The sequence below is a fragment of the Mesocricetus auratus genome, unplaced genomic scaffold (genome assembly GCF_017639785.1).
Source record: "Mesocricetus auratus isolate SY011 unplaced genomic scaffold, BCM_Maur_2.0 Super-Scaffold_100054, whole genome shotgun sequence".
NCBI lineage: Eukaryota > Metazoa > Chordata > Mammalia > Rodentia > Cricetidae > Mesocricetus > Mesocricetus auratus.
The window spans coordinates 1,314,659-1,341,715 of NW_024429231.1; the positions used below are offsets into that span (position 1 = coordinate 1,314,659).

The 27,057-nt window shown below is 55.4% G+C and overlaps 2 protein-coding genes across 7 annotated transcripts; both read left to right on the forward strand.

Annotated features, from left to right (window-relative positions):
* Positions 1-805: 805 nt before the first annotated feature.
* Lrrc4b (leucine rich repeat containing 4B) lies at positions 806-22,098 on the forward strand. Its single transcript, XM_005084783.4, is given in 5 exon segments — positions 806-1,341; positions 3,393-3,730; positions 19,777-20,568; positions 20,570-21,007; positions 21,009-22,098. Coding segments are annotated over 4 exon segments (2,130 nt in total). The 5' UTR covers positions 806-1,341; positions 3,393-3,427; the 3' UTR covers positions 21,606-22,098.
* A 1,058-nt stretch (positions 22,099-23,156) lies between these two features.
* On the forward strand, positions 23,157-27,041 carry Aspdh (aspartate dehydrogenase domain containing). Of its 6 annotated transcripts, none has more exons than XM_021235734.2 (7): positions 24,214-24,464; positions 24,942-25,064; positions 25,447-25,591; positions 25,785-25,869; positions 25,976-26,125; positions 26,197-26,417; positions 26,491-27,041. In XM_021235734.2, exons 2-7 carry the CDS (start codon positions 25,001-25,003, stop codon positions 27,023-27,025), a joined length of 1,200 nt encoding a protein of 399 aa, XP_021091393.1. In that variant the 5' UTR covers positions 24,214-24,464; positions 24,942-25,000; the 3' UTR covers positions 27,026-27,041. The 6 variants fall into 6 exon arrangements, with proteins under 6 accessions (XP_040592029.1, XP_021091393.1, XP_040592030.1 ...); XM_005084782.4 differs by lacking the exon at positions 24,214-24,464 and having other exon boundaries at positions 24,507-25,064; positions 26,491-26,645; positions 26,929-27,041; XM_040736096.1 differs by lacking the exon at positions 24,942-25,064.
* Positions 27,042-27,057: the final 16 nt, after the last annotated feature.

Below are 27,057 nucleotides of genomic sequence, written 5' to 3' on the forward strand. Positions count from 1 at the left end.
CTGACGGATGGACATACTGAGTACTCACTGTCTGTGTGGACGGATGGGCGGGTACATGGATGGGCAGGTGAATGCATGGACCGCTGGGAGGAGGAATGGATGGATGAAGGGACACATGAAGTGAATGAGCAGAGTGTAGCTTCCCAGACTGCTCTGCAGAGGGCACTAGGAGTTGGGTGGCCCAGGTGGGGTAGAATGGGGAGGGGCATCTTGGGGTAGTTTTCTTTGTGGCAAGAATGAGTGCCGGCCCCAGCTGAAAGAAAGGGTGATTGTGATGTGGGCCTAAGTTGTCTGGCATAGGCTGGGTAGCATATTGAAATGGGGTTGAATCAGGGACTGCATGAGGTGGAGCAGTACCTGAACCCAGGATGGGCCCTGAGGATGCAGGAGGGACATCTTGGTCCAGTGGCATGGAGTCCAAGCAGCCCAGCCTGGTTCTGCAGCTGAGGCTGCTGTGTGTGTGTGTGTGTGTGTGTGTGTGTGTGTGTGTGTGTTGTGTGTGTGAGTGTGTGTGTGCCACGAGGCTGTAGCTTGGCACAGTCCAAACCCCTCTCCCCTGGCAGCACAGCCGCCAACCTTCCTCCCCCGCTCCCCCCCACCTTCCCTGACTGCCCAGAACCAACGGGTTAATTAGATAACGGAGCCTTTGATTAGCAGGGGGGAGGGGGAGGCCACCCCCTGGCCGAGCTAGCTGGGAGGGGGGAGTTGAGTGAGGGTGGAGGGAAGAAGGGAGGGAGTGCCCTCCCCGCTGGAAGGAGAGAAAGAAGGAGGGAGGGGGCGGGGAGGGAGGGAGCTGGGCTCTGCACTGCCGTGTGACTAGAAATTGTAATCGCAGAGAAAGGGAGAGAGGCAGAGCCGGGAGAGGGACGAGGCAGGCCCCAGGACAGACAGACAGACAGTAGGAACCTGACTGAGCCAGGCTCCTGGCAATGACAGGGTGACAGGACAGTGGAGGAGGAGGACAGATAGAGAAGGGGTCTGGTGGTCCTCAGGGAGGCAAGACAGAGTTGGGGAGCTGGGAGAGGGGCAGAAGCTGGGTCTGGGAGTGGAGAGAAGGAATCTGGTGTGGGGGGACTAAGGTGGGGGGCACAGGACCGGAGGAGGCGAGGGCTTGCTTGTGTGGTGGCCAAGAGAAGAAGGCCAGGCTCCCCTAGAGGGTGGGAAGGGCGACAGACGAGGGGGGGGTGCAGGGAGACCCAAGACACCCCTGCGCCCCCCCCCAGCACAAGCCCAGCGGGAAGCAGCGAGAAGCTGGGGTGGCAGGGCCTTGGGGCAACTGCAGACATGCGGAGGGGGGGGCCTGGGGCACAGAGAGAAGGCATCGGAAGCCAAGCCACCAGGGTAAGTGTCCCTCAGTGTGCGTGCTGTGGGATCGGGCGGGCGGGCGGGGAGGCAAGGACAAGGAGACGGTGGCAGGAGAGGCGGGAGGCGCAGGAGGGAGCTGCTGCAGCAGCCCTGGTGGGGTGTGCACTGGCAGCCGGTGGGGGAGGAGACCGGGTGCCGGCCGGGGGGATGGTGGGCTCAGTAAGCACCGCGCCAGATCCTTGGCTTACAGCTGTATGGGCTGGTCATAGCCAGAGTCTCAGCAAGTGGGGACGGTGGACCCAGGGTGGACTGAGGAGGAAGCTCACGGCCACATGTGTGGGAACAAAGACCCCACAGCCCCCGCTGAGAAACGCTGGCGCAGGGCAGGGCCTGGCGGCCAGCTGAGGCGGGGACCTCGGTCTCTGTGGTCTCGGTATCCTTCTGTCTCAGCTCAGTCTGTGCTTCCGTCCCCATGTCCCCGCCTCTCTGTCCATTTCTCCATCTCTGTGTCTCTTTTTGTCTATTTCTCTGATCCTGTCTCTGTCACAGTCTCTGCCTCTGGCCTGGTTTATGCCTTTGTCTTTTCTTTTTCTGTCTCTGCTCTGCCTCCATGCCTCTCACCATCTCTGCTTCTCGCTGTCTCTCTGTCTCTGACTCCATTTCCTGCCCTCACACACAGCAGCACACACATTTCTATCTGGGTTAAAATCTTGGGAGCTGCAGAAGTGTGTGTGTGTGTGTGTGTGTGTGTGTGTGTGTGTGTGTGTGTGCTCATGCGCACCTGCGTGGGGGGGGTGGCAGCCCTGTGTCCGTGGATTGGAGAGGCCGTATGCGAGGGTGTGTCTGTTCCTGCTGTTTGTGTGAGTGGGTGGGTATCGTGTTTATGGGGACCCCCCTTCCTGTCTCAAGCCGACTTTCTATGTGTGTGAGCACTCGGGGACACTGTGTGGAGGGTGAGTCCTGAGGCCAAACCCCCTCTGCCACCCAGTGGGCCTTGAGATGGCCTGGCACACAATCCAGCGGCTTCCGCCCTCCACAGGCTGGAGGGCTGAGGCATAGGCGAGAGCCTGCTGTGCTGGCTGCAGGTACCTCCATTTGGTTAGCCTGAGTCCCTCCCCTCTGGGGCTCCGGAGAGTAGGGTGCAGTGATGCTGACTTCCCATACCCCAGGCTGAGACACGGGGCACCCACCGCCCCTTTCCGCTCCCTCAGCTCCCTCAGCCCCCATCCTGCGACAGCTGCTGGCACAGGGCCCTCCACAGGCCGTGTTCCCTCAGAGCACCTGCCATCTTGAGGCACAGGGCACTGCTATGGTCTCCAACTGTGCCACCACAGGGTGAGGGTGCCCCGCAGCCCCCACCTCCTCCCAGAAGCCCAGCCACCAAGTCTGGGACAGGGTAGGGTCTGGGAGGAGCGAGGGTGAGCCAGGGGAGGGTACAGAGCTGGGCCTGGCGGCTGGTGCCATCACACCTGAGAGATGGGGGTGCTTCTCCCGGGGACTGCTTGGGTGTGAAGGGGGCTGGTCAGCTTTGTGCTTCACCGGGCTGAGCCTGTGCCTCACGGTCCGGTCCGTCCATCGGCCCTTCATCTCCACACACTTACCTGTCTAACTGAAACCAATGCAGACACGATGAAGATAGTTTTAAAGCCTTGGGAATGGAACCGAGGGTCTTGGATGCACTGGAATGTGCTCCACCACTCAGCCACATGTTGCCTTTTTAGATTTGAACAAGGTCTCACGGAATCGTCCAGCCCGGCCTTGGATGCACTCTCCAGACCAGGCTAGCCTGGAACTTTCAATGTTCCTGTCTGGGCATCCTGCACCCCCCCAGGCTTGGCAACACCTGAGTGTGAATCTCGCTGACATTGCCATTTACTGACCAAGTGACCTTGGGCCCAAACGTTCTCTTTTGGCCTCAGTTATCCTTTCTACAGAACGGCCCAGGAGAAATGGGCCCGTGCAGGCAGGCCAGGTTCCCGTACCTTTGGTTCCGAGCAAGGGTGAGGGCTTCTGGTGGAGTTTCGCGGGTGAGTCGGGACAACCTGAGCTCCTGACGCTTACTGACCACCACCCTGTCTCCTCCACAGCCCCCCAGCGTGCCCTCGGAGTATGAACATTGAGGATGGCGCACGCCCACACTCGTGGCTCCCCGTGCCCCCTGCTGCCGCCTGGTAGGATGTCCTGGCCCCACGGGGCTCTCCTGCTCCTGTGGCTTTTCTCCCCACCCCTGGGGGCCGGTGGGGGCGGTGTGACCGTGACCTCGGCCGCTGGAGGAGGCTCCCCGCCAGCCACCTCCTGCCCGGCAGCCTGCTCCTGCAGCAACCAGGCCAGCCGGGTGATCTGCACTCGGAGGGAGCTGGCCGAGGTGCCTGCCAGTATCCCTGTCAACACCCGCTACCTGAACCTGCAGGAGAACAGCATCCAGGTGAGCCCACCTCCATCGCTGGTTGGCCACTAGGTCAAGGCACAAAGGGTGTAAGGCTCTGCCTCCCTCCCCATCCTCTACGCTGCACTTCCTGGCGCCTGCGCACCAGATCTCCCGTCGTCGCCCTGCCCACCTTTGCGATGTGTTTCCCCGCAGGCTGTGCGTTTTCCCGGTGTGCCTGCCACGCCTTCGCACCACAGGACAGGGTGCCTTGAGGCGGCCAGGAGGGGCCCTTCCACCTCACCCTCCCTGTTGTTGGGCCAAGATAGCATCTCTCAGTAAGCCTCAATGCCTTCTAGAAAGTGGGGGCTCATTCCGGTTCTGGGGAGCTAGCTGGATGAATGGTGGGGTCCACGGGGTTTAGGGCTGGCACTGGCAGTAGTTAGTAGGGGCTGCAAGTGACTTCAGCTGTCTTTGTTTGGTGCACAGCCCATCCCATGAGGTGGGGTTGGGACTGTGCTGGTGGCCCAGAGGGCTGCTGGGAGCTGCCTCCTACCTGTACAGTGTGATGTTTGGACTAGGTCTTTCTTCACCCGAGGTGGAGCTGTCCTGGCTGCTGAGAGGTGCTCAGAAGCGTCCTGGCCACCTATTTTCAAATGTCTGCAGCTGTCATCAGACGCAGGGCACCCCGAGTGAGGACTTTGCTGTTGGGTGCTGCTTGGGTTTGGTTTTGCTTTTATTATTTGTTGGTTTGCTTGGTTGCTTGAGATAAAGCCGGGTCTCACTCTGTATCTCCAACTGGTGTGGAGCTCTTGCCGTGGCTCAGGCTCACCACAGACCCGCTCTGCAGCCCAGGTTGTGCCAGCTTGCAGTGACACTCCTGCTTCGGTCTCCGGTGTGCTAGGAGGACAGTTGTGAGCCACCATACTCGGCTGAAGGCATGTAGTCAACTACAAGTCCTCATGCAGGCTGCCTTGTACCCACTTCATGCAGGTGGGCACCCTCACAGAACGTCCCAGACCCCCGGTGCTCAGCTCAGGGTTCAGGGGCCCCACAAAAGTCTTCTGGAGAGCCAGAAAGAATGGAAGCCCCCAGGGGACAGGCCCTTTCTGGGTGTCTGAGAAGCAAGGATGTGTGAACCAGAGAAACTTGAGACCCAGGGCCACCACCAGTGCGGGGCTGGCTATCTCTATGTCAGGCCACCTCGCCGGCCGCTTCCTTGAACAAATGGGTTACCATTTGTGTCGGTTTGCTTGAAGTCCGCACCCATATCCCTCCAGCTGCTGGGCTGTCTATGTCGCTCAGTAGGGCCAGACCCTCTGCCACAAAAAGGATGAAACAGCGCCCTAGAAATCAGAACACTCTCATCTGTCACTCCACTGTAGAAGCTGCCCTAAAAGCTGCGATCCAGAGCAGAAAGGCCCATGGGGGCTAGGCCTTCCAGATGGCAGGAGCAAGAAATGCAATGCTGGCTTGGCGTGGCGCTGTGCACCTATGATCCCAGGAGGATAACCATGAAAGCCACCCTGAGCTACATAGTGAGTTCCAGGCCAGCCTGGGCCACAGAGAGACCATGTGTCAAATCTAACCATTGAACCAGCATTCAACAAAAGAAAAAAGTAATGGTTTTAATTATCCATATTTTAAAAAAATCATCACATCCCACCACCCAGATATAAATAACTCCTGTTTACATTTGTTGTCATACCTTTCTGAGCTTATGTAAATGCATCTTTTAATTATTTATTACAGAATGAATACAAATTAATTCAGGAAAACCAGAAAATACACTTAGATAAACATACAGAGACAAAAGCTATTCACAGTCCCACAGGCTCAGATAGCTCTCCTGCCCATCTGGAGTCCCCAACCCGACATTCCCAGCCCATACTCAGGGTCCTACCTGGCTAGCAGGAGGGTTCTTTGTTTTCTTGTGTGTGTGTGTGTGTGTGTGTGTGTGTGTGTGGTGTGTGCGTGTGGAAGCCACAGGTAGATATCAGATGTCTTCCATAATTACTGTCCGCCTTTTTTTTTAAGCGGGGTCTCTCTCTGAGCTGGAGGGCGCAGATCACTGAGCTGACTGGCTAGCAAGCTTCAGGGAGCCTCCTGTCTCCCTTCCAGTGCTGGGTTACAGATGTGCCACCATGCCTGGCTTTTCCGCTGGTGCTGGAGCTCGAACGCTGGTCCTCCTGCTTGTGCACCAAGCGCTTTCCTCCTCAGCCATGATCTCAGCTCACTTCCTTTTCAGAGACAAGAGTCACAGTGTTTAAAGCTGCCTTGAGGTTGGGTTCTGGCACCTGGTGGTGTGACCAGGAACATCTCTCATTGCTAGACTTTTGTTTTGCAGTCTTGGGGAGGGAACCCAGGGCCTCCAACACACCAGGCAGGTGCTCTACCACTGGGCAACAGCCCCCCAAACACACTGGGGGATTCTAGGAAGGGGCTTTACCACTGGGCCATGCCCCCAAACACACTGGGGGATTCTAGGAAGGGGCTTTACCACTGGGCCATGCCCCCAGCCTCTCACTGGAGGATTCTAGACAGAGCTCTACTGCAGGGCCATGCCCCTGTTCACTTTTTATTTTGAGACAGGTTTTCACTCAATTACCTAGGCTGGCCTTGAACCTACTCTATAACCTAGGCACACGGTAGGCTTGTCATCCTCCTGCCTCTTACCTACTTGAGGATCTGAGATGCCAGGCCTGTACCACCAGATTTGCCTTGGTTTACAGTTTTTTGAAATATATTCTCAGGTACCCCAAGCTGGCCTTGAACTCCATCTCCAACATGCTGAGACTAAATGAATGGGCCAGCAGACCCCGTGTCTGGTGTGGCTTGGTAAAAGTGTAATATTCCTGTCACCAAGAAGAGACTAGTGAAATGGCTGGATGCCCAGGCTCCGGGGTTCTAGACGCTCACTACAACAGCAGCAGAGAGGCTGGGGAGGTGGGCAGTATGACTCCATCCAAGAGCGCTTGCTTGCCTTGCTTTTGGGTCAGCAAGCGCTTCGAAAGGAAGACTATTCACGTCTCAGTTGCAAGTGGAGATATCCATGCCACACCTCCCCACTGCTCAAGACTCAACCCTTGAGAAGCACTACCCAGTGGTGTCATTTGATCACATACCTGCGCCCTGTGCGTGCACGCGCGCGCACACACACACACTCACACACATACTCACACACACACACACACACACACACACGTTGCCTGTGACTGGCTCATAGACTGCCTTCACAACTTCCAGCTGCACCTCCCACCATTCCCTGCCGCACCCTTGGCACCCAGAGCCAGAGCCTAGTGAGCAGCAGGCACTCAGCAGACACCTGAGGGTGGATGGAGGCTGGCCCCAGAGCTCTGCCCTCTCCCAGACAGGACCCCTGTCCTCACAGTGCCCTCTTGTGAGAACCTGCATGGCTGAGAGAGTCCCACCACCTGTTCCCACATAGGCTGCCCTAGGAGTCCAGGGAGAGAGAACCACACTGGGCACTGAGGGACTAGAGGGTACTGACAGGGTTCTCTCCAAAGTGTGACCTCTGTGCTTATGTGTGTAGGTGGCGGGGAAGCCTCTCCCACAGGGCAGAGACAGTGAGTGCCTCTTCTCACTTACTTTATTTCGTTTAGGTTGGCTGGTTTGGTGGTACTGAAGGTGGAGCCCAGAGCATCTTATTTTTCTTAAAACAACAGTTTCCCACTGGTACCCAGTTGTCCAGTTGGACAACCTAACAGAACTTGCAGCCCCAGGGTTGCTCTGGCCAGGTGACAGACCACCAGGCCCGGGAGAAGTTGGAGTGTGGGAGCAGAGGTTGGACAGCCAGCCCTCTGTGCCCTCCTCTTCTCTGGAAGCTGCTCTAACTGGCGGCAACACCCTTCCTCCTTCCCATCCCCATCTCCTCCCGGCCCACAGGCACCCTCAGAAGATGCTTATGGAGGTCTGTGTGTGTGTGTGTGTGTGTGTGTGTGTGTGTGTGTGTGTGTGTGTGTGTGTTTAATGTATGCGAATAAAACGGCTGTGGAGTTGGTTCTTTGTCCCCATGTTCCCTCAGCCACGTTAGTCTCCTCTGCCACCCCTTGCTGGCCCATGTACCCCCTCTCCCTTGCTGCAAGATCACACTTGGGGACTCCTGTGGGAGTGGTAGGTCTTTTTCTTCTTTTCTCATTTTATTTTGCCTGTTTGAATTCATGTTGATTGTTCGAGTGCGTGCGTGCGTGCGTGCGTGCGTGCGTGCGTGCGTGTGTGTGTGTGTGTGTTCCCCCTGGGTGTTACTCATTGGGAGCTGCCTGAAACTCATCAAATCAGCTAGGCTAGCTACCAAGCCAGCCGCCGGGATCTGCCTGTCTCCATTTCTCTATGCTGGGATCACGATCCTGAACCTTACACCTGGTTCTTCCTGTGGGTGCTGGGCACTGAGCTCAGTCCTTGTGCATGCATTCACTCTCCCCAGGCCCTGCAGAGTGATCTCCATGGAAGGTTTCATCTGGGGAATTGTTAGTCTTAGGCCATGTGTGCATTTAACTTAGCAAAATGCAGCTGACACCACAGAGGCTATGGTGCGGTCCTTCCAGCACCCATCACTGAAAGGAATAGAAGGCCCAAAGACTTCCCTTTTAGGATGGCCTAGCACCCCATACTGCAGATGCTCCCACCTTGGATATTGCACAGCTATAGCTAGGGAGGGAATTTCCCCACGCCCCCTCTGTGAATTCTGCCTGGGCATTTACAATGAGGTCTTAAAGAGATGTCCCATATACAACATCAAACAGTTAGCAAGGTGTGAGTCTACACAGCTGACATCCCAGCATTCAGAAGGCTGAGGCAGGAGGATTGGCAGGAGTTTAAGGCTAATTGGGCCTCATAGTGAGCCTCCATCTCAATCAATATCATGAGCTTTCAAAAAATACAAGGAGGAACTCCAAATGGTCCCCTGGTGTTAATATTTTCAAACTTCACAGGGAGTTGGGTTGGAGACATGGTCCAGTCTTAGGAGCATTGGTTGCTCTTGCAGAGGACCTGGGTTCAGTTCCCAACACCCACATACTGTCAGACAATCTCCCAACTTTGATGTCCTTTTCTGACCTCTGAGGGTACCAGACACGCACATGGTGCAAATACATATACACAAGCAAAATACATACCTACATTAAGATTTTTATAATGTATTTAATTTGTATTTTATGTGCTTTGGTGTTTTGCCTGAGTGTATGTTTGTGTGAGGGCGTTGGATCCCTTGGGACTGGAGTTACAGACAGTTTCGAGCTGCCATGTGGTGCTGGGAGTTGAACCCGGGTCCTCTGCAAGAGCAGTCACTGAGCCATCTCTCCCGCCCCATAAAAACATAGTTAAAGTTTTTTTTAAGGGTTGTTATTGCAGAGGACCCAGGTTCAGGACCCAGACCCACACAGCAGCTCACAACCACATGAAACTCCAGTCCCAGCGTGGTGAAGGGTGGTTACGACCTCTTCCTGCCTTTGTGGGCGTGGTGAAGGGTGGTTACGACCTCTTCCTGCCTTTGTGGGCGTGGTGAAGGGTGGTTACGACCTCTTCCTGCCTTTGTGGGCGTGGTGAAGGGTGGCTAAGACCTCTTCCTGCCTTTGTGGGCGTGGTGAAGGGTGGTTACGACCTCTTCCTGCCTTTGTGGGTACTGCAAGTGTGGTGTACGTATGTACATACAGGCAAGACACCATTCACCTAATAATAAATCTTTGTTTTTCTCCAAGACAGGGCTTCTCTGTGTAGCCCTAGCTGTCCTGGAACTCACTCTGTAGACCAGGCTGACCTCAAACTCACAGAGATCCTCCTGCCTCTGCCTCCCAAGTGCTGGGATTAAAGGCGTGCGCCGCCACCACCTGGCTATAAATAAATCTTTTAAAGAAACATTTCACAGGGAACACAGAAAAATACTGCCCATGCTTCTCTCTCGAGGCTGCTCTTTGTGGGGAATTTAACTTCTCCAATGGTGTCCTGTTTTCATTGAAGGCCTTCGATCCTTTCTGCAATGGGCATGATAAATGAAAGTCGCAGACTCAAAGCCTGGAGTGGTAGCAAAGGTCTGGCTTCACAGCTGCTCAGGAGGCTGAGGCAGGGGGACTGGGTGTTCAGGGACGGCCCCTTCTCAAAATAAAATGTAAAAAGAGGGCTGGGGTATAGGTCAGCAGTAGAGCCCCTGCCTAGAATCCCCCAGTGAGGGGTGGGGTATGGTCAGGGGTAGAGCCCTGTTGTAGATAAGGGAGGCAGAGGCTTAAGTCTGCAGCCTGACGGGCACCTCCTTCCCACACCTGTCTGAGGAGCCTGGAGAAAGGCCACACACCTGCCTCCTTCAACTAAGCTGTCTGCTTAGTTAGGTTTTTTTTTCTTCTTCTTTTTCTTGTTTGAGGTAAGGTCTCATTTATCTCAAGCTGGCCTTGAACTCACTGCCTCAAAGAAGATAGCCTTGAACTCCTGATCCTCCTGCCTCCACCTCCCAAAGACCGGGATGATGGGAAAGTGTCACAACACGTAGTCTGTGTAGTGCTGGAGATGGAACTCAGGGTCTTGTACATGTCCTGTGAACACTCCACCAACCGAACTATAGCCCCACCCTGGGGTGTGTGCGTGTGTGTGTGTGTGTGTGTGTGTGTGTGTGTGTGTGTGTGTGTGTGTGTGTGTTCCTGTTTGCATGTGGGCTCATGAATATGTGGAGGACAGGGGACAACTTCAGACACTGTTTCTCAGGTAGCGGCCATATCCTGTAGGGAGGTCTCTCGCTGACTTGGTGCTCAGCTGTCAGGCCAGATTATCTGGGTAGTGAGCTCCAGGGATCCCCGGCCTGAAGACAAACACCTGCCACCACACCTGGCTTTCCGTGTGGGCTCTGGGAATGCAACTCTGGACCTCCTGCTAACTGGACAAGCACTTTACCAACTGTGAGTTCCCCCAGGCCTTGGCTGTGTGTGTGTGTGTGTGTGTGAATGTGTGTGAGTGTGTGTGTGTGTGTAAGAGAGAGAAAGAGGCTTACTTATCTTTTTTGTATACATGTTGTTGCCAATTGGGAAATATACATTGTCAAGGGGGGTTGCACCTTGCATGTGTGGGTGCTCAGCACGTGACGGCAAGCACCCAAGTGCTGCGTTGCATTTGTGGAGGTCAGAGGTCGCACTTGGAGCTGGAGCTCCCTTGCCCTCTGTTTGGGCAGGTCTCCTGCTCTAACCACTGAGTGTGCCGTGGCCTGAGCAATTCCTTGTCCACTCTATGCAGGTTCCGGGATCTGAACTCAGGTCCTCAAACTTGTGCCGTGTGCATTGGTGAGGGCAGGGTGAGGCAGAGTTCTACTCCATAGTCCCGGCTAGCCTGCACTTCCCATAATCCTCTTGCACGCTAGGACTACAACCAGAAGACAACGTGCCCTTCCTTTGATCTCCGTCCCCTCCCACCCTATGCCTGACCCTGTGCGCACTGCAACCAAGAGGTCCTTCAGCACTCAGGCACCTGCTCCCCCGGAGGTGCCGTCCCGCCCACAGCTCGTCCACCCATCAGTTCCCATGTGCTCTGTGTCCAGGGACACACAGAGTCTACCTGAAGCTCATTGTGGGATCCACCGGGACCTCCACTTCATCCAGTCCCTGTGTCAGAGCTCCTGAAAGTTTGGGGGCTTGGGAGTAGAGTGCTCCCCTAGAGTGTGGCACGGTTAGTCCCCAATATGGCATAAAACAAGGCCATGGCGGCCCACACCTCTGTCCCATCATCTCCCACGTAGATGTCACGCTGAACACAGGACTGTGGCGTCCTGCAGCACCTGACGTCCTCTGTGCCTCAGGGCCACCTACTCCTCACTGGGGCAGACCTGGGCCCTGAGACTCTACCTCCATGAAGGAAGTGTCCCAGCTTGAGCTTCCTCACAGCCCAGGAGAGGAAGGGAGGAGGGGACACACCAGCCCTGCAAGCCCTTCCTTAGGATAGCCAGAGCACACTAAGGCGGACACACACACACACACACACACACACACACACACACACACACACGCACGCACGCACGCACGTGCGCGCGCGCACGTACACACGCGCACGCACACACACACACACTGAGGTGCATGTGTGGACAGGAAGTAGAATCCGGGCTCAGACGTCTCAGCACAGCTCCTCACAAGCACTAGTTCAGGGTGGGAGGGGACTCCAGGCCCTGGCCAGGGAAGAAAGGAAGGAGGCCAGTCCTGGCTTGTACCAACACATGACCCCAGCCATGTGCTAGTCACCAAAGAGGTCCCAAGGAAGGACAAGGGATAAACACAGAAACCACCATCAAAACAGCTGGGGGTTTTGTTTGCTTTTTTTTAAAATATGTGTGTGGTGTTGTGTATGTGTGTGTCTGTGTATGTGTGTTATGGTGTGTGTGTGTGCTGTGTGTGTATGTGTGGTATTGTGTACATGTGTGTATGTGTGTGTGCTGTGCTGTGTGGGTGTTGAGTGTGTGCGGTGTGATGTGTGTATGTGGTATGCGTGTGGTATGTGGGTAGTGTAGTATGTGTGTAGTGTGGTGTTGTGGTGTGTGTTTCATAGTGTATTGTGTATGTGTGGTGTGTATGTGGTTTGTGGGTAATGTGGTGTATGTGGGTAGTGTGGTGTGTGTTATGTAGTGTGGTGCGTGTGTGTGGTATTTGTGTATGTGTGTGTTGTGTGTGTACACGTATGTAGTGCAGTGTGTGTGCATATGGAGGCCAGAGGTTGGCATCAAGTGTCTCCCTGTCCCTCTCACCTTTGACCTGAAGCCCACTCATTTGGCTGCACTGACTGGCCGCCCAGCCCAAGGACTCAGCTCGCCTCTGTCTCCCAGCATTGGGGTTACAGATGTGCACCGTTGCGCCCAGATTCTTACCTGGGTTCTGGAGATCAAACTCAGGACACCAAGCTTGCATGGCCAGCACTTACCTGAGGCAGCCATATCTCCAGTCCGGTGGCTCTTAAACTTGAAAACAAAAAACTGTGCCACAAAACCCGAAACAACCACAACCTCACAAACGTGCTTCTCCCTGCATCAGTACATTCAGGACGCATGAAAACAATTTATCTTAATAGCATTAGGCTGAATGTCCACTTAATCATTTTCCTACCACAGTTAAATTTTTAATAAAGGATCTCCTGACAGTTTATTCTCTTAAAAGCCCCAGTAGAACACAGTGGTTCGCTCAACTCCAGTCCTGGTTACCGATGCTGCAGACATGCAGACATGCACAGTGCCTAAGGAGGCCAAGCTGCGGGGGCGGGGGGGGGGGGGGCTGCGGCCAGGCTTCCTGGCTTGAGTGTCCACTCAGTCCTCAGCTCTGGCAGGGAGCCAGGAGAGCAAGATGCAGGACATGTTGCCAAAGGACTAAGGGGACAGATGTGGCCAGCTGGGGTCCGTCATCCCAGACCCAGGGCTCCTGTGTCACAGCATGGTTGGGCAAGAAGTGGAGGGCTCCCTGCTCCAAGAGCCAATCACAGTTGTATCAGGGTTCTCTAGAGGAGCACAACTGAGAATGGATGGAGATACTTACGTATACATGGGAGGGAGAATAGAATCGCTTACAGGCTGTGCTCCAGCTAGTCCAACAATGGCTGGCTACCAATGAAAAAACCAAGAACTCAGCAGTTGCTCAGTCCATGGGGCTGGAGGCTTTTCGGTAGATACTGGAATCCCAAAGAAGTGGGCTCTGATGCCAGTGAAGGAAGGGACTTGCCATCGAGAGGGAGCAAGCAGGCAGAGAGAGCAAGCCCCCTTCTCCACATCCTTTATGTGGGCTGTCAATCTGGGCCTTCCCTGGGGCTGGATGGAGACCTCGAAGAGCACGGATGTACTCTGAGGCAAAAGGTGTGGTCCAGATTAGAAGTGGGTCTTCCCATTTTTTAATGTTTGTTTTTGAGACATGGTTTCTCTGTGTAGTCCTGGCTGTCCAGAGACTCACTCTGTAGACCAGACTGATCTAGAACTCAGAGATCCGCCTGCCTCTGCCTCCACATGCTGGGACTAAAGGCGTGCACCACCATGCCCAACTCAAATGATTTAACTTGAAAAAGACGTCCCCACAGTTTTGCTCAGCCATTTGTGTTGTAGTTTATTCCAAGATGACAATCAAGAATAGCCATGGCAGTAGCCTTGTGACTGTCCCAAGACTCAGAGGACATCTGGTCTGGAGTCTTTCAGATGGTGTTGGGGTACTGAGGCCCATCACCCCAGCAGGCTGGACGCTCCATAATTACACCATAATGGATGATTAATTATCACACTGCATGCAGACTCTACAAGGTCAGGACTGTGTCTGTCCTGCCCAGAGAAAGCCCAGAATGGTATAAAACCTCTCAGATGTCCATAAGCCAGCATGGTGGTGCTTGCCTAGGCTTCCAGAGCAATCACAGCCGTATGGCAACCCCATCTCTAAAGGAAAAGGTGTCTGGGCCAGAGGGAGGCTGAAGCTGTAGCTCACTGGTAGAGTGCTGGCCTACCATAAATGAGTCCCTGGGTTTGATCTTCGTGGGGCAGCCTGTCATCCCAGCACTTAGGAGGTGGAGGCAGGACTGACGTTCAAGCCATCCTTGGCTACATAAGGAGATTGAGGTCAACCTAGCCAAAAAGGAAGGGAGAGAAGGGTGGAGGGAGAGAGGGAGGGGAAGGGAGGGAGAGAGGGAGGAAAGAGGGAGGGAGAGAATGAGGAAGAAGGGAGGAAGGAGGGAGGGACAGAGGGTGGGAAGAAGGAAGGAAGGAAGGAAGGAAGGAAGGAAGGAGGGAGTCTTATGAGGATATCAGCACCTGTGACTGTCCCCAGGTGGGCCCTACAGCACACAACATCACACAGCTCACAACATTACACAGCTCACACAGCTCACAGCTCACACAGCTCACAACATCACACAGCTCACAGCTCACACAGCTCACAGCTCACAGCTCACACAGCTCACAGCTCACACAGCTCACACAGCTCACAGCTCACACAGCTCACACAGCTCACAACATGTAAAGTATCAAGTACAGGTGGGAATGGGCTATGCCTGACCAGGGTTACGTGACTGGATTTCCAGCTGCAGCCTGAGAGCCATCACACAGAGCAAACACACACACACAAACACACACACACACACACACACACACACACACTTTGCTGGGGCCCATCAGGATGGCTCTTGACTTTAGAGTCAGAAGTAGGATCAGTCTTGTATTATTTGGGGAAGAGAGAAAAGAAATCAAGGGCTATGCTCCTAAAGCATGCCTGTTCATATTTAAGGCTGTGACAGGGAAGTATGAACATGTCATCCCAGAACTCAAGAGACTGAGGCAGGAGAATCACAAGTTTGAGGTCAGCCTGGACTACATGATGAGATGCTGTCTGTCTCAAAGGATAAAAAAAACCTAAGGAAAAAGAGAGTGTCTGTCTTAGTGAATGTTGTTGTGAAGAGACACCATGACCACAGCAACTCTTACAAAGGAAAAAAACTTAATTGGGACTGGCTTACAGTTTAGAGCCTTAATCCATTATTATACAAGGGAACACGGCATCGTGCAGGCAGATATGGTGCTGAAGAGGTAGCTGAGAGCTCTGAATCCCAATCAGCAGAAAAAGAAGGAAATGTTGGGCCTGGCCTGAACATTTGAAACCCCAAAGCCCACCTCATGACACACTTCCTTCAACTAGACCACACCTCCTAATCCCTAAGGCCAAGCATTCAAATCTATGAGCCTGTGGGGGCCATGCCTGCTCAAACCACCTTAGTGCTTTAAGGTAACCAGAGAGAAGAGGCGGTCTCTAAACTCTAAAGCAGAAGAGGGTAAATGGAATGAGAAGAAATCCACTTCCCAGGAGAGGGGGGAAGGATAGGTGCAAACATCCAATAGCATTCTAGGAGTGATCCCTGTGAGTTCATGGTTACAGTAAATCAACTCAGCTAAGCGTTCCACAAAAGGCAGGGACTTCAGGGTGGGGTGGCACCGAGTTCCTACAGTGATTGCCTAGCATGCATGAAACCTTGAGTCCAATGCCAGCCTGTGTAAACCAGCTGTGGTGGCACTCTTAGAATCCCAGACTTGGGAGGTGGGAACCGGAGGATCAGTAGTTTAAGGTCTTTCTTGACTACATAGTAAGTCTGATGACCTTAACTAAAATTCACAATCCTGCCTCCTTGGACTCACGGCAACCCTCCTGCCTCTACCTCCCAGGTGCTGGGATAGCAGGCATCACTGGAGGCTTCACTCTCTGGCATTGTCACTCATGCTGAAAGATCAGGCAGTCACAGCACACCTGGGTCTGCACTGGTAACTTTTCTCATTGTTATCTCAGAGGAGCTGACCAATGAAACTTAAGGGAAGAAGGCTCATTCTGGCTCACGGTTCTAGGTGGTGCTGCCCAGAATGTCAACAAAGGCGCAGTGGCAGCAGTGTTACCTGGTCACATTGCATCCAGTCCACAGGTGCTCAGCTCACCTTCTCCTTTTCATTCAATCCAGAACCCCCAGTCCATAGGCCGGTGCCCCCACATTCAGGGTGGGTCTTCCACGTCCATGAACCCAATCTAGAAGCCCCCTCACAGGTGTGCCCGAGTCTTGTCTTGTTAAAATGACTATGACCCATCACAGGGCCTTGCTCTCCCTGGTCCATTCACCCTCAGACCTGGCTCGGTGACCAAGGCATTGCACTGAATGCCATGAGTACAGACCTCATTGCCATGATCTTTACACAAGGTTCACCATCCAGACAGGGTCACAGCATGTCAAACCAGTGGCAGTCAATATGGGGAGCTGGTAAAATCTCTTAGTGATGAGTGGAACCATCTGGGGTAGGTGACCAGGCAGATACCAAATGGCTTTCCTGGAAGTTCCAGAAAGCATCTCAGGAAGGGGCCAAGAATCCAGACAGGGTGTGACTAGTCAAGGGGATCTGTGTGTGTCCCCAATGTGGGTGGAGCACAGGAGAGGGGGGCAGAGAGGAGTGTGTGTGTCACTGAAGTCACTGAAGTCAGAACTCCACCTTGGATAATTCTGGCCACTAATTTGAAGGGAAGGTGTTGGGGAGAAGCAGAGGAGGAAACACAGAACAGTATTGATCATGATCTGCTGAGTCAAAAATTCAGATCCAAGTATTCCTGTGGGATTGCAGTCACTGTTTCATCTGACCACCACCGAACATAGACTCTCACATATGATAGGCAAGTGCTCTACAGTGGTGGAGTGGAGCCACACCCCAGCCCCTCACTGGGGGATTCTAGGCAAGAGCCCTACCCTAAGCCACACCCCAGCCCCTCACTGGGGGATTCTAGACAAGAGCCCTACCCTAAGCCACACCCCAGCCCCTCACTGGGGGATTCTAGATAGGGACTCTACTACTCAGGCATGCTCCCATCCCCTCTCTGGGGGGGTCCAGCCCCTCACTGGATTAAACATACATTATTAGGTCCAAGTTTCATTATTTCCCGGTCTCTGGACCAGGAACACCCAGACGTGGGCTTTACTTATCTCCCAACATCACTCAGTCCAATCAACCTGACAGGATTAAGCATCAGTTGGGATTGGTGACTCCAGCATACACCTGTATTCCCAGCTACACTGGAGACCAAAACAGGAGGTGTGGCTCCAAGTCAAGGCCAGCCTGAGCTACAAAGCCTCAAAAAACTTGAAAGTTTAAAGTTTAATCATCTACAATTGTGTACATGTGGAAAAGGAGCTTGAGGCTGGGGAGATGCCTGCACACTAAAGAACACTTGCTGCCCTTGCAGAGGACCTGGGTTCAGTTCCCAGCATCTAGCTCCAAGGGACCTGATGCCCTCTTCTGGCCTCTCTGGGTACCACACACATGTGCACATACACACATGTAGGCAAACACTCCTACACACAAAATAATTTTCAAAGAAGGAAGGAGGGGATGAATGGATGTGTGTCGTATGGCTAACATGGCTGAACTCTGTTTTCCAGACTTTCCTTTCCTTGTTATTTTTCCTTAAAAGGTATACAGGTGACTCCCATCAATAGGCTTGTGAATGCTTGTTCTGTTTATAATTCTCACTTGGCGCCAGCCAGGCCTGGTCCAAGGAACCAGGTAGCGTACTTTGAGGAGCCTCTTCCCTCCACAGCCCCTCTCTGGTCCTCTCACTTGAAATCTCAGTTCAGGCTCCAGCCACTTACTCTACCACAGTGAGTGGGAGTCCCTGAGTTATCTCATTGCATAGCCCAGAGTGGCCTCAACTCACAATAATCCTCCTGCCTCAGACTCCTGAGTGCTGGGATTAAGTGCATGCATGAGTCACCGTGGACGCTCTCTCACCCCTTTCATCTCTCCGTGAGTCAGCCAAGAGCCTCTGCGCTGCCCTCGTGAGATGTGGTTGAGGCTCAGCGGCAGAGCCACTTAACACAAGTGAGGAGCTGGGGGCGTGGCTCTGTGGCCAGATGAGAGTGGGCGTCCCAGACAGGAGTCCTAAGAGGAGACGGTTTCAGACTCATCCTGCTGCAGAGGAAGCGCTGCTCTCCTAAACCCAGAGCCGAGGTTCTGTGGGTGACACACAGCCCATGGGGGGTTGCAGCCAGGACATCCTCCAGAGCAGGCAACCCTGATCTGGGCAAGGAAGAGCTGACCATGAGCAGAAGCAGGCTAACGCCTAGGGGCTGAGGGGACAGGCTTGGAGGCACGAGGGAGCTGGCAGCTCTGGGGAGCTTTTTAAATAAAGAGGTAGCAGAGGGAGGAGGAAGGCGATGGTGATGGAAGATGAATGTCTTGAAGCCAGGGCTGTGGCTCTTTGGGGATCCTGGGCGAGGACGCAGTTGGGAGAGTGCCTGCCTAGCATGCAGAAAGCCCAGGCTTCCAGCCCCAGCACTGCATAAACCACACGTTGGTGAATGCCTGTAATCGCTAGGCCAGGTAAGCGGAGGCAGGAGGATTTGAAATTCAAGTTATCAGCCAGCCTGGGCTACATAAGACCCTGCCTCAAAATTTTTTAAAAATTTGTTTGGGGTGGGGGCTGGAAAGGCAGTTCAGAGGTTAAGAGCACGGGCTGCTCTTCCAGAGGTCCTGAGTTCAATTCCCAGCAACCACATGGAGGCTCACAACCGTCTGTAATGAGATCTGGTGCCCTCTTCTGACCTGCAGGCATACATCACTGTATACATAATAAATAAATGTTTAAAAACTTTTTGTTTGGGACATCACTGTCCCTGCCATCTAGGTCTTCGCTTGCATGGGGTAGAATATTGTAGCACGCTGTGAGTAGGAAAGCGATGGTTCTGTGAGTCTAGACACCCTTGCAGGGGATGGGGGGGATAGGAGATGGGGGTTGGGCTTCAGGGCTGATGTCCTTGAGCTACCTCCTGCAGGTGGCGCTCCCATGAAGACTTTGGGTCAGTAGGCCATGGGAACAATAGTGAGAATCCTGAGGTAAAGAGAAGCCAGTGTCAAGGGACTCCAACATCCTGAGGCATGTGCATGGCCTCTTGTCAGCTGTCTCTGCCACCCTCGCTTCTTGAGGGAGTTGACCCTGGGCAATGGTCAGGTGACAGGTCCCATACCCAGGAAGGCAGGGCTGGGAGGAGGAGTGTGCTGTCCATTACCTCCGCAGTCTCAATTTCTGTATGTGTCCATAAAAACAGACAAGAGGGAGGCAGGTCCACCCGGCTCAGCACCCAGCAAGCCGTGTGGTGAGCCGCCTCTCTTCCTCTCAGAGCCGGAGTAATTATAGGACTGTTGAAGGGTGAATGACAGGTGTGTGTGGAAAACATCACGGGACACAGAAGGAGCGTGAGAAAGTCGGGCATGGAGGCACAGGCCTGTCTTCCCAGGAAGTCAGAAGCCTGAAGTGCCAGGATGAAAAGTTTAAGGCCAGTTTGGGAACTTGGTAAGGCCTGTCTCCAAATAAAACGTGAAAAGGCAGCTGGGGGTGAAGGCTAAGGGTGGAGCAGCAGCCTAGAATGCCCCGGTGAGGGGTGGGGGTGTGCTCCAGGGTAGACCACCCACTTAAGAGTCCTCCAGTGAGGGGTCTCCCATGGCATAGTCACAGAGCTCCCGCCCAGCATCTTGGACATCAGGGTCTTGTCCTCAGCACCCCATGCTGATCACCGGGTCTCGTTCTCCGCTGCGAACTGGAGAGCCCAGGCTTGTCAGATGCACTGACACTGTCTCCCCGCAGGTGATCCGCACGGACACGTTCAAGCACCTCCGGCACCTGGAGATCCTGCAGCTGAGCAAGAACCTGGTGCGCAAGATCGAGGTGGGCGCGTTCAATGGGCTGCCCAGCCTCAACACACTGGAGCTCTTTGACAACCGGCTCACCACGGTGCCCACACAGGCCTTTGAGTACCTGTCCAAGCTCCGGGAGCTGTGGCTGCGCAACAACCCCATCGAAAGCATCCCATCCTATGCCTTCAACCGTGTGCCCTCACTGCGCCGCCTGGACCTGGGCGAGCTCAAGCGGCTGGAGTACATATCGGAGGCGGCCTTCGAGGGGCTGGTGAACCTGCGCTACCTCAATCTGGGCATGTGCAACCTAAAGGACATCCCCAACCTCACAGCGCTTGTGCGCCTGGAGGAGCTGGAACTGTCAGGGAACCGGCTGGACCTAATTCGCCCGGGCTCCTTCCAGGGCCTCACCAGCCTGCGCAAGCTGTGGCTGATGCACGCCCAAGTGGCCACCATCGAGCGAAATGCCTTTGACGACCTCAAGTCGCTGGAAGAGCTGAACCTGTCCCACAACAACCTGATGTCGCTGCCACACGACCTCTTCACGCCCCTGCACCGCCTGGAGCGCGTCCACCTCAACCACAACCCCTGGCACTGCAACTGCGACGTGCTGTGGCTCAGCTGGTGGCTAAAGGAGACGGTGCCCAGCAACACCACGTGCTGTGCACGCTGCCACGCGCCAGCCGGCCTCAAGGGCCGCTACATCGGCGAGCTGGACCAGTCACACTTCACCTGCTACGCCCCCGGTCATCGTGGAGCCACCCACAGACCTCAATGTCACCGAGGGTATGGCTGCTGAGCTCAAGTGCCGCACCGGCACATCCATGACCTCCGTCAACTGGCTGACACCTAACGGCACACTCATGACGCATGGTTCCTACCGTGTGCGCATCTCGGTCCTGCACGACGGCACGCTCAACTTCACCAACGTCACCGTGCAGGACACGGGCCAGTACACGTGCATGGTGACAAACTCGGCCGGCAACACCACTGCCTCGGCCACGCTTAATGTGTCAGCTGTGGACCCTGTGGCCGCAGGGGGGGTAGGGGGCGGGGGCCCCGGGGGTGGGGGCGGTGCAGGGGGCGCGGGCGGCTACACCTACTTTACCACGGTGACCGTGGAGACACTGGAGACGCAGCCGGGTGAGGAGGCTCAGCAGCCCCGGGGTACTGAAAAGGAGCCCCCCGGGGCCCACGACCGATGGCGCGTGGGGCGGCGGCCGGCCTGATTCCGCAGCCCCGGCCTCGGCGTCCACCACGGCGCCGGCCCCGCGCTCCTCGCGGCCCACGGAGAAGGCGTTCACGGTGCCCATCACGGACGTAACAGAGAACGCGCTTAAGGACCTAGACGACGTCATGAAGACCACCAAAATAATCATCGGCTGCTTCGTGGCCATCACCTTCATGGCCGCTGTGATGCTGGTGGCCTTCTACAAGCTGCGCAAACAGCACCAGCTGCACAAGCACCACGGGCCCACGCGCACTGTGGAGATCATCAACGTGGAGGACGAGCTCCCCGCCGCCTCCGCCGTGTCGGTGGCCGCGGCCACCGCGGTGGCCGGAGGCGCGGGCGTGGGCGGGGACAGTCATCTGGCCCTTCCCGCGCTGGAGCGAGACCACCTCAACCACCACCACTACGTGGCGGCCGCCTTCAAGGCACACTACAGCGGCAACCCAGGGGGCGGGTGCGGGGCCAAAGGCCCCGGCCTCAACTCCATCCATGAACCTCTGCTCTTCAAGAGCGGCTCCAAGGAGAACGTGCAAGAGACACAAATCTAAACCCGGGCCGGCAGGGACGCAGGACGCCTGCCCGGGATGCTCCTGCTTGCTGCGCAGCCCGGCGGCGCTGGCGGTCCTGCACCAGGAAAGGACCTGGAGATCAGGAGAGGGGGCCCCGCCCTCCGTCCTCTGCCCACCAGCCCTGCCCGCCACCTTCAGGGGACAGGAGCTTCTTCTAGGAGTGCTCTTTCCCCCATCCCAACCCTCCTTTTATGGCTCTTTCTTTTTTCTTTCTTTTTTTGCAGTTTGACGCCTGTCCTTCCCTCTTACTCCTCCACTCTCAAAACACAAGAGACAGACAACTTCACCAGAGCCCAAGGGGCAACTCCGACAGTGTCCCCAACAGGGAGCTCTACTCGCGGCCCTGGCCGGCCCCACCCGCCCCACAGACTCTTTTGATACTGAAGGGAGGTTTGCGTCAATCACTACCTGCTCTGTAATTACTTTAAAAAAAAAACATGGAAAAAGTAAAAAAAAAAATTTGGTCATGAAAGTATTGAAGACAAACAGAGCACAAAGTCACTGTGGGTGGGGCCAGGGGAGAAGGGACAGCCAGCGGCGCTGTCCTCTCAGGAGGGGGAGTGGACACCCCAGAGTTACAGCTCTAGGACACCATTCGAGAGGAACACGCTCATCCAGCACACAGCAGTACTGTCCATCTTCCTGGCTGCCCTTCCAGAAATGTGCTGGAAGCTTGGCCTCTCCCCTTCTCCCATGCGTCTGTCTCCATTGACATCTCCGCTCTTTCCTTTCTGACTCTGGTGCCTGCCTGCACCACACACACACACACAGAGACACTCACACACACAGACACTCTCACACACAGACACTCTCACACACACACACACACACAGACACACAGACACTCTCACACACACACAGACACACACACAGACACTCACACACAGACACTCACACATACAGACACACACAGACACACAGACACTCTCACACACACACAGACACACACACACAGAACTCTCACACACAGACACTCACACACACACAGACACACACAGACACTCTCACACACAGACACTCATACACACACAGACACTCACACACACAGACACTCACACACACAGACACTCTCACACACACAGACACTCTCACACACAGACACTCACACACACACTCACACACACAGACACACACAGATACTCACACACACAGACACTCACAGACACCCACACACAGACACTCACACTCACACACACAGACACAGACACTCACACACAGACACTCTCACACACACAGACACACACACACAGACACAGACACACACACAGACACTCTCACACACACAGACACTCACACACACACAGCACATAGACACACACAGACACTCACACACACAGACACTCATACACACACACTCACACAGATACTCACACACACAGACACTCACACACACACTCATACACACACAGACACCCACACACACACACAGCACATAGACACACACAGACACTCACACACACATACAGATACTCACACAGCTCATACACACGCACACTCACACACAGACACTCACACACACACACACTCATACACACAGACACTCACACACACAGACACACACACAGACACACAGCTCATAGACACTCACACACAGCACACAACCCAGAGGGGAGCTTGGGCTACAAAGTTCCACAGTGTCTTGGAACAGCAGAACTGTGGGATATTGGTCTTCTGAGGGTTGTAAATCCAAGGTCACAGTGCTGGGTCTCTCTGAAGCCTGGGCAGGAAAGCTCTGTCCCAGCCTCTCCAGGCTGCTGGGGTATCCCTGTGGGCCGCCTCAGAGTAGAGCTGCCATCATGCTGTTTTAGGGGCTTGTACAGCAGCAGAGCCTCTCCTAGAGTGACCATCTGCAGACACAGTTGTCCAGGAAGGCCACAATTGACCATCTGAAGGTCAGGGTAGCCACAGAACTTTCTGGGTGACACTACTGAGCAAATGGTTGTGTCCCACAGGGAGTCTTCTCCATTTCACGCACATCCCTAGCTCGTCAGGAGAGCGTTTGTACGAGGGAGGTCATACAAAGCAAACAGGCCTGGGTCACATGACCACGTGCCGGGCATTGTAAACAGGCCAGGGCACGTGGAGGTGCGCAATCGCCGGCGAGGCCGGGGCTGGGTGGTGCTGGATGGGATATTAGTGGCATCGCAGAGTGGGCTGTGCCCAAGGTTCAGCCTCAGAGAACTAAGGTTGCCTAGGGAGTCAGAGAGGCAGCCAGGGGCAGGCATACCGCACATGGGCACTTCACCCATCCATAGATCTGGACCCCGTGTGGGCACTGGAGGCCCCAGGGTACACACCTTCGCCAGAGAGGGGAGAGCAGGAAGCCCTCCCCCGACTCCTCGCACTCTGTCTTCTCCCTGTCTCCCCGCCTCTTCCTGATCTGCACCTTCCCCTCACCCCACCCGGCGCTAAGTGGCTTCCTGTGACCACTGTCGGCGGGGCGGGCGTCAAGCCCCATCTCCCTCCCTGTCCAGCCACCCTGTGTTGAGACGGGGACAGGGCTGTTGCGCATGTGCTTTGGGGTCTCTCCATCTTTCCTGCCTTCTCTGCAGCCATCTCGGCTAGGATCCTGGTTCCCATGGTAACACTGCGGCTGTACCAGGTGGCAGTGGGGGCAGGGAGCTGGCCTACTGCAGCCTGCCGTGTCCCATGCCAGGCCTGCCAGGCAGTGGCTGGACTCAGCCTGGGGACACTTAGGAACTCCCCCAGCTATGCAGACCCCCTTCTTCGGGGATGGGCTAGGAGGTGGGAGTGGGCAGGGGACCGGGAACACAAAGAGGCGGGAGACTGGGAGACTGCGGCCTCAAGGTGGGATGGGCGGTGCACAGGACAGTTAAGGTGAGATCAAGGGCGATTAGACACTGGGGCGGGGGAGGGGACTCTGGCCGGCACGAGGGGCACGGAGGGCTGGGAAAGACGGGACACAGGTGGGGCGTGCCGAACCACATGACATTCCAGCCGGGCCTTTCCACATAACGGAGATCAAGGGGTCTGCAAGGGACCTAGTGGAAGATCCAAGTTCTAGTCCCCAGTTCTTCCCGTCCTGCCCGAGCAAATGCAATTCCCATGACAACTTGCTGTGCAGCCCGAGGAGGGGACTGTATAGGGATTTCCACCTCCTAAGGGTGGGAGAGGGTGCTGCACAGGACGAGGTGGGGTGGTGAGCACCTGGGCCACAGAAGGCCCAGCTCCCAAGCCACCAGCCCAGGAGGGCAGCGGGCTCACACAGAACCACCCGTCCCCCCATCCTGCTCCCTCCCTCTGCCTCCACTGCAGAGGATCAGGGTTAAACTACAAAGTTCACTCACTGCCCAGGCCTGGTGCAGAGACCAGCAAACACTGACGATCTACAACAGGACACCGTGCTAAAGGCCATGGCCACCAGTATAGTCCCTCGAGTCCCTCAGAAAGTGGGGGTGGTGGGTTATGGCCGCCTGGGTGAGTCCAAACTCTCTCTCTCTCTCTCTCTCTCTCTCTCTCTCTCTCTCTCTCTCTCTCTCTCTCTCTCTCTCTCTCTGGGTCTCTGTCCCCTCTCTCTGCCTCCCATCTCTGTCTTTGTCTCTGTGTCTCTGGGGTATTTTTCTCAGGCTGTCTACCTCCCGTAGGGTCTCTCTCTCTCTCTGTCTCTCTCTGTCTCTCTCTCTGTCTGTCTGTCTCTCTCTCTCTGTTTCTGTCTCTCTCTCTCCTGTGTGGTGGTGGTGGTGGTGGTGGTGGCGGCGGTGTGTGTGTGTGTGTGTGTGTATCCCTCTCTCTGTCTCCCTGACTGGGGTGTGGTCTCTGCACCAACTTTCCTTGGATCTCTGGCCCTCCCCTTCTGCAGGACAGTCTCTTGTGTCTCGCCTTCTGGCTCAGGGATCAGAACTGGGCCTAGAACTTGTTTTTGTATGGAACCGTGACCCTGGACGAATGGCAGGGAGTGTGCCCCCTGCCCTGCAGCTCCAAGACCTTACTGCCCTTGAGGACAGGTCAGTGGCCCGCAGCTCAGCGAGAGCCTTCCCTAGCTGCCGCCTGCCTCCCTGTGTCACAGCTCTGATCCTCTCTGGGTCTCAGTGCACATAAAGATAAACCAGAACACACCCAGCCAGGGTAAGGAGTGACACCCCCAAACCCTGAGACCTGACTGTTCTCTGACGGCTCCTCCATGTCTCCCTCTCCCAGGCACCCTGACCTTGTGGTAGAAGTGGCCCATCCAAATATAATCCACGAATCAGGGGCACAAATTCTGCGCCACGCTAACCTCCTGGTGAGCCCCCTCATCCCTCAGCAAGTCCTTCTCTGTGGTGGCTGCATCCCACCCCACAGCAGGGAGCTATGTCTTGGCCTTCCCTCTCTCCACCGTACTTCCCAAGGTGGGGTCTCCATCAGCTCTGGCTGACCAGACCACAGAGCAGCAGCTCATGGAGGCCTCAAACTGCTGGGGCCACACTGTGTTTGTGGCCAGAGGAGCCCTGTGGGGGACTGAGGACATCAGGAGACTGGATTTAGCAGGAGGCCTCCAGGTGAGAATCAAATGGGCTGCGACGCAGGTGACCCGTAAATCTCAGCTTCCTGACCTTGCCATTGCTTTCAGAGCCTTCGAGTCACCATGGCCACACATCCCGATGGCTTCCGGCTGGAGGGATCCCTGGCTGCAGCGCACATCAGTGGGCCCCGCACAGTGCTCTACGAGGGCCCCGTGCGTGGGCTCTGCCCCTTGGCCCCCCGGAATTCTAACACCATGGCAGCCGCTGCCCTGGCTGCCCCCAGTCTAGGCTTCGACCGTGTCGTTGGGGTGCTTGTGGCTGACCTTAGGTGAGCAGCGGAGGTAGGTGGCCTAGCTGGGTGCACGCCAGGTGGACTAACTGGCCTTCTCCGCTGGCTGCAGCCTCAGAGACATGCACGTGGTGGACGTGGAGCTGAAAGGCCCCCCAGGACCCACAGGCCACAGCTTCGCGGTGCACACCCACAGAGAGAACCCAGCCCAGCCTGGCGCTGTCACCGGCTCTGCCACTGTCACAGCCTTCTGGCTCAGCCTGCTGGGTGCGGCCAGACCCCTCCATCAGTCCCTTGACCTTTGTGCCCTGCGGAACTCAATGTCGGGTGTCCCACCCCGGTTTTCTGTCCGCCCGTCCTTAGTTTTCACTCCCAGGCTTTATGAGCCCGTTTCCCCGCCCCTTTCTCTGAGTCTCCGTCCCTCTTGTCTCTCCACATCTCTTTCTGAGTATCCTCTTTGGGTTGTACTACACTACCATTTCCAAAGCCCTGGGTCGTCGTGGCTGCTTGCAGGTCTGGGTTGCATCCTAGTCTTTCCTTCTTCCCGCAGGCTGCTGCCAGCTCCCCTCCAAACCTGGGATTCATCTCTGCTGACAAGTCTCCCCCACTGCCCTTGCTGTCACCTCGACCTCTATGTGTCTCAGTAAACATCAGAGTTCTGTCGGCTGTTCTCTTTGGC